The sequence below is a fragment of the Manacus candei genome, unplaced genomic scaffold, assembly GCF_025592945.1.
Source record: "Manacus candei isolate 608988 ecotype Guabito, Panama unplaced genomic scaffold, ASM2559294v1 h1tg000002l, whole genome shotgun sequence".
NCBI classification, from domain to species: Eukaryota; Metazoa; Chordata; class Aves; order Passeriformes; family Pipridae; genus Manacus; species Manacus candei.
In genome coordinates this window covers 8,216,331-8,223,134 of record NW_026138050.1, presented here as the reverse complement: position 1 = coordinate 8,223,134, position 6,804 = coordinate 8,216,331, and the positions used below count along the sequence as shown (strand labels likewise).

Below are 6,804 nucleotides of genomic sequence, written 5' to 3'. Positions count from 1 at the left end.
GTTTATTCCTCCCTCATTGCTTTGGACATAAAAATGAGGGACATCTTTTCCTCTTGCTTGTAATTTAGGCTAAAGACAACCCAAAACCAGCCACCAAAGGCACAGAAAAAAGGACAAACTTCACACAAAATGCAAGACCAGATTCAATTTTATTGTTTCCCTGTGTGTACAGCTGTGGAGTCTGGCTGTGAGTATTGGATGTGGGCCTGGTGTTTGCACTGAGGATGTGACTCAGCAGTGCCATCAACTCCAGCAACAACTAAAACTGGACCTTTGGAGCAAGGGCCATTTGCCATGAAGACTTTTGCCCTTCAGTGGCCACATGGGGAGCTCCTGTCAGGCTCAGCAGTAACAGCAGAGGCTACAGCACTCACTGAAGTGGCTGGACAGAAGCTGAACATAATGCACATGTGCTATAGGATGTGCACTAGAAGGCTGAGATTGTTGCTTCTGCAGTGCAGGGTGGACGAGTGACGTGAATGGAAGAGGTCCTTGTCTTCCTGACAAGGAAAACCACCTCCTTTGTGCTTCTTTGTGCTTGTATGTAGCTCAAGATACAACCAGAAAATCCATCATCCCTGGCAGAACATAGCATGAATCTGCACTAATTTTGACATTTTACACCAAGGCAGTGCTGCATGGCTCAAAAAGAATACCCTTCCCATGAGCTTTCAGATACTTGTTTATTGTAATGGCAGACTCTTTGGAGTTCAAGTTAAATCTGGATTACAGTTTTCATAACCCTTTGAGTGCCCTTCAATCATGCAAACAATGAGCAAACTAAAAAGACATGTCGGCTCCATTTGTTCTACCTCTTACCAGCACTCCATATATACCTTTCTTTTAAAAATAAATACATTCATGTGCTGTGTCATTAGAAGAAAGAGTTTCCTATCCTTCCTTAGCTCTTTTAAAAAGTCTGGAAGATAAGAAGCTAAACAAGTTTTATTTGTTAATTCTTACAGCCTTCACATTCCACATGGAAAGGTGGCTTTTTCTTCCTTGTCAGGATGCAGCACAGCCATCTTTCCATGCAGGGGAGGGAAATATACTCACCCTCTATTTTGGCACCATTACTTTCAGGTTCTGTTTTAAGAACAGCAATGCAGATGTCTTAAAGATATCATAAATCCACCTCAAATTATTATACAGTTTTAGATCATGCTGTTAAAATTACTAAAATCAAGGTATGACTTTAAATTTTGACAACAAAAATTGCTAATAGGAATTTATAACCAGAATTTAAACACAGCAAAGGAATAGTCAGAGAATTATAAAGCCACCTGCACAGACAAGGTTTGGCCCAGTTTGCTTGTCAAATCCGATTCTTTCACATTACAGCAATTCCCTCAGACTGTGTGTGGCTGCACCACAGCTCTGTCCAGTGCCCCAGAAGGGTTTTCTACATTTGAGGCTTGACCACAGGCAGAAAAAACCTGCTGCTCTGCCTTTTCCCAGAACCATTGTTATAGTGGTCCATTGGCACTGCTGGATGCCCTGTGGATGGTGAATGGACAGGCTGGGGAGGGAGTGCAAGGTGGGTCAGTAGTGAGGGTCACAGTCCTCCACCAGGCTGTCGGTGATGTAGCTGCACTCAAGGACGTTTTCTAAGTAGCTTTTCTCTGCAAACGTGTTCACTGTCCAGGGAACCACGTGAATTCCTTTTGAAGACCAGTGACTTACATAGTCCCTGCAAGGGATGAAGACATTCTAAGAGGAGGTTGACACTACCACAGAGAGAAGGCAGACAGTGCTGAAGCCACATCTGGGTTTTAGTCTTGCGTCAGTATGGCACCAAGAACAACAGTGTGTCCTCTTTTGCAACATCATCTTTTTGTGCTTTGTTATTGTAAACAGGCAAAAGCAACAGTTCTCCTCTTTGAAAGTAAACTTAGAATCTAACATAAGATAAAAATTCAGATTAAAAAGACAGAGGCTTAAAATAATAAAATAGCATGGAGTAAAGAAACTATCAAAACAACCTTACCCAACACTAAATAGAACATTTTGATAAGCACATACTGCGTTAACTCCACCCTACAATAGAATGGCAATATCCCCTGGTATATGAGCAAGCTTTAACACTTACTGAGAAACAAAATTTTTCTGTACGAGGAAAGCTGAATTCCCACACAGTCGCCACAAGAAACTGTGTAGGCTCCAATCCACAATGATATCCATCCCCACATACAAGTAGTGTTTCCAGAAGGAACGGAAGCGGCGTGTCCCATCTCCCAAGTGACTCAGGTGCCAGGGCCGGTGTGTAAGTGCTGTCACAACCTTTCTGTCAGCTCGTCTCATCTGCAAGACCAAGGAGAAAAGACTGGAATTCATCCACAAGCCCAGCTGCATTAAATACAGTTTTTGAGATACAAAGTGCTAGTTTGCGTTTGCAGCTCTACCAGAATCCTTCTCCCCTTCCCCTCCAGGTCCTTTTGTAACTATTTTGGAAAGCTGTTTATGAGATTTTATTTTTTTTTTTAAACATACTGAGTAAGCACCTGCTCTTATGTTAAAAAAAATTACACAGCAGTCATGCAATGTATATACTGGAATAAAATACATAGTAAGTAGCAGTGGAAATGACAATTAGGAAACAGTTTATGTTTACATCAAAATAAGAGGTTTATTTAGCAGGTACCTTGCACACAGATACCTGGCCATACACCAACTGAAATGGCAACACACTTTTTCCTGTATTGCTTCCAGAATGGAGGGACTTACAGTGGATTCACATGTGCCTTTAATGAGTAGACTGATCTAATAAGATTATGCATTATGCTTCATTTGCTTTTAAAAGTCTTGGCAATTTTAACGACCCAAGAGTAACCTGGAACTGGGAGTTTTATACCCCACTGAAATTACTAGGCAGGACTAAAAAAATCCAAAATAAACTTTTAGGAAACATCACCTTATAAACAACATCTGGCATGAAGGAACAAACTATGCTGCTGTCATACAACTGTGGAAATTCCAGGTAGAGTTGTTTCAGGGCATCAACTGCCTACAATTAGAGACACACACAGATGTTATATTTATACATACACTCATATTTACACTGCAGAGTCATTCTAGAACAATGCCCTTTAAAAACATTTTCCAGTTTTGTGTAGCAAGATTGAAATAGAAAGGGGGAAGAAGAAAAATAGCATCTTGCTTATAGCAGTAACACAGAAATGACATTTTGGTTTTTTTTGCAACAGAAGTCCTCTTTGTGATTCTGTTTACAACAAGAAGCAGCATTCTCAGTGTTTGAAATACCCTTAAAGACAATGTGGATATAATTCTGATGTACTACTCAGGGTTTAGTTCAAGAGGGAAATTAATGTATTTCCATATTTTGCTATGCTAAAGAAAAAATTATTCTAATTTGCATAAAATGTTAATGACTGATCATCTCTATCTGCCTTCAGTAATGCAAATTACAGATCCCTTGTTGAAGGCTGAGGATGAGGTGCTGGCTCCCCCCAGCACAGGCAGCAAACTCAATTTGCTTTGTTTCACTGTGGTGCTGGGAGTTGAATGTAACACTCACACACATCTTGTGCTAATTTTAAGTTGCAGCTTCCCAGAACAACTTTGGATGACACAAACAGCAGGCCCAGTCCCGGCCATATTCAAGAAGGGTGTGTACCAGACATATCAGTTTGAGACCAACACAACAGCAGGTTAGAAACCCACAGAAGGTGTGAGGGAAGGTGTCTTGCTAAGTGAGCAGTACCTGATCTGCATGGCCTTTGACGTCAAAGTAGATTGTAAGGTTGTGACGCATGGACTCCACAACACCTTCTCTCAGGGTTGGTACCTTTTCACCTGGGAATTTGCTCCTGTAGAAATGGACAACTCACTGGAATGCAGTCAAGATACACGTGCACATAGGCACACAGGCACACATACCCCCAACCACAGAGCTGTTTCCTAAACACAGTTTGCTACAGTAGCACTAGAGCGGGGATCAAGTAGTGGCAGCAGTGTTTCTCTCACCCAGTAATAGACTGCACATGTGGAGGGATATGTACACATCTCCTTTTCCTTCAGAATCTCACTGATTAATCCCACAGTTAAATCCTTCCAAATTCAAGTTCTAATCTGATGCTCACCAGCCCCATGTTCTGCATCCAAACACATCTTCACCTTCTTCCCCAACTCCCACAAACAAGCATTCAGTCCCAACTGCTGCCTTCCTCCTGCTCTGACTGTGCTCCCCAGCCCTGAGCCAGAAACAGAGATCCTGGCAGAACAGGCAAGACAAGCTGAGGATGCAGCACAATCAGCTTCACCCATCAGTAAAGGATTCCTGACACGGTGAGAGTGAACAGCAGCTGCTGAGCAGTTGCTGCCTGTGTGGAAGTTCTCTCTGTGTGGCTCAAGTGATCACCTTTCCAGTAACGGGGAAGATACTCTTGAACAACGGACCCACGGGTGGCACATTTACAGGAGGCTGGAATTCCTAAATGCAGTGTCTCAGGAGCACACACTACAAGTTCTTCCTCCGAAATGGATTCACTTATGATACTGCAGAAGTTGCACTGTTAGCAAATTTTTAGTAATGTATAAAATCTTTTCCCCTGCATGCCCCTGGGAAGGACCTAATCAGCCATGGGGGTCACAGTGAGACACCTAAAATCTGTCTAGCTCCTTTTCAACAGTATAAACATGATGCTTAGAATCCCCAAGGCACAATCAGTTAAGAAATATAAGCAAATAAAACTAATTTTTGAAGTAATTCCTTGAGCCAATTTTGACATATCATGAAGCTCCCCACATCTTTAGTGTCCTGCAGTCAATTTAGGACAAGCTTTTGTAGAGATTGACCTGTTTCACATTAGATGCCTTGGAATTTTGTCCTTGAAAGCCAGTTGACACTTCTTCACTGTTCCTACTGTAACAATGGGTAAGAAGATATAGTCTCATATGCTTCTGTAATCAAAGTAACATATGGGACTGAGTTTTAAATTTACAAAAAGTTTCATCAGTGATAGATTAAATCAATAATTCTGTTTCTCAATAATGGTATTTTTCACTGTTCAAACTGTAATTTCAGAATAGCAATAGATCATTTACCGTAGCCTGTGTTTGGCAGATGCATTAAGCTTCCTAATTTCATCATAAGTCAAGTCACACAGTCTTCCAGACCCATCAGTTGTCCTTTCCACTGTATCATCGTGCATTAGAATGGCAACACCATCTGCAGTAAATTCAACATCCACCTCAACACCCGCTGCTCCATTCTCAGCTGCCTTAAAAAAAAATTTTAAAAATCATATACACAAGAGACAGCTTTATATATATGATATAGGCACAGCTATAATTAGCTTATGTTCTGGAGAAAAAAAAATGTTATTTTCAGGAAGCTTCATCTGCAGAGCAAAGCAGGTTTTATCCAAGCCATTGTGAGAGCATTCATAGATCAACAGAAATATAATCTATTTTAGAGATAAAACCATAGTGATAATTTTGGGATTGGGACTGTTTCAGGATAAAAATGCAGAAAAGAATCCTGCTCACTCCTTCTGATGTAATAACCCTGGAGTCCTTATGTCATTTTCTAAAAAAGAAGGGAAGTAAATGCCTACAATTTACAAAATCTACAGGATAACAGCAAACACTCCTCTCTGAGGAGGAAGCAGCCAGGCTGCCTTAGAACATTTCATATATCCTGCTTCTGCCCTGGCTCTTTCCCAGGGACTCCTCAGGAAAACACTCGAGTGAAGTGCAATCAAGACCAATTGTTCCGAAAGCCAAACACCCTCCTGGGAAAAGGTACAACGCGCCAGAAGGACAAATGCCAGGTAGGCACTAGAGGTAACCCTCTCAGGAACACTGTGAACCCTGGCTGTGCCTTGATGCCTTGCAGGTGGGGCAGCAGTAAGTCATGGCAGGGCTGCACACAGTGAAGTTCTCCCAGCATCAGAGTTTCCCAGAACTCTGGATTCTCATTACAGATCTTCGAGGTTTAAAAAGCACAGCCTATCCGAGTTGCTGTCCTCTCTCTGTGTGCTGTTGCTACATCAGCAAAGGACAGTATTTCATAACTGCTGTACTGTTGAAATATCCATCAGCACCAAGGCTATAACAGCTCCCACAAGAGTCAAATGTTATCTGAATCCCCTTGGGGATGAAGGACCGACCAGCCACACAGCTTCCTGCGGATGCTGGAAGAACAGCGGGAAATACTGAGGATGAGGGAGGCTTGGCCCCTGCAGGAAGGTCGCATCATCGAACACAACCCACCAGATCTCATCGCTGCCCAGCAGTTTCACCGCTCCCCCACCAGGCCATGTGGGCTCCGCGAGGCCCCGCGGACCGTTTGGCAGCTCCGCCTCTCACCTCCACCCCCGCCCCCGGCCCCGCCCGCCCCCCGGGCGCGCTGACCTGTCTGATGGCCCCCAGCGTGTTCTCGGGCGCGTCGTGGGCGCCGCCGCGGTGCGCGACGCGGGCGGCGGTGCCGCGGGGCTGCAGGACGCGCTGGGCGCTCCGGGCCGCCGGCGGCTCCAGCGACAGGAGGTGCAGCGCCACGTACAGCCCGGCCGGCAGCAGGCACGCCAGCGTCGGGCTGCGGCTCAGCGCCAGCACCACCACCAGCAGCGCCGTCAGGAAGCTCAGCAGGCCGTCCCCGTGGCACAGCATGGCCGGGCCGGGGCCGGGGCCGGGGCCGGGGCCGGGGCCGGGATCGGGTCGGGATCGGGGCCGGACCCGCGGCCGCCGCCTCTCCTCAGAACACAGGCGACGGCAACGCCCCCGTGCCCGGCACCAGCCAATCAGCACTCGGCCGTCAGCGCCCGCAGCCAATCAGCGCCCGCA

The 6,804-nt window shown here is 45.0% G+C and overlaps 1 protein-coding gene across 1 annotated transcript; it reads right to left on the bottom strand.

Moving 5' to 3' along the window:
• Window positions 1-664: 664 nt before the first annotated feature.
• On the bottom strand, window positions 665-6,789 carry GDE1 (glycerophosphodiester phosphodiesterase 1; the record flags this gene model as incomplete). The annotated part of the gene is made up of 6 exons (XM_051776927.1): window positions 665-1,690; window positions 2,090-2,301; window positions 2,912-3,004; window positions 3,722-3,827; window positions 5,065-5,240; window positions 6,376-6,789. Coding segments are annotated over 6 exons (1,149 nt in total), but the record flags the coding sequence as incomplete, so codon positions are not given.
• Window positions 6,790-6,804: the final 15 nt, after the last annotated feature.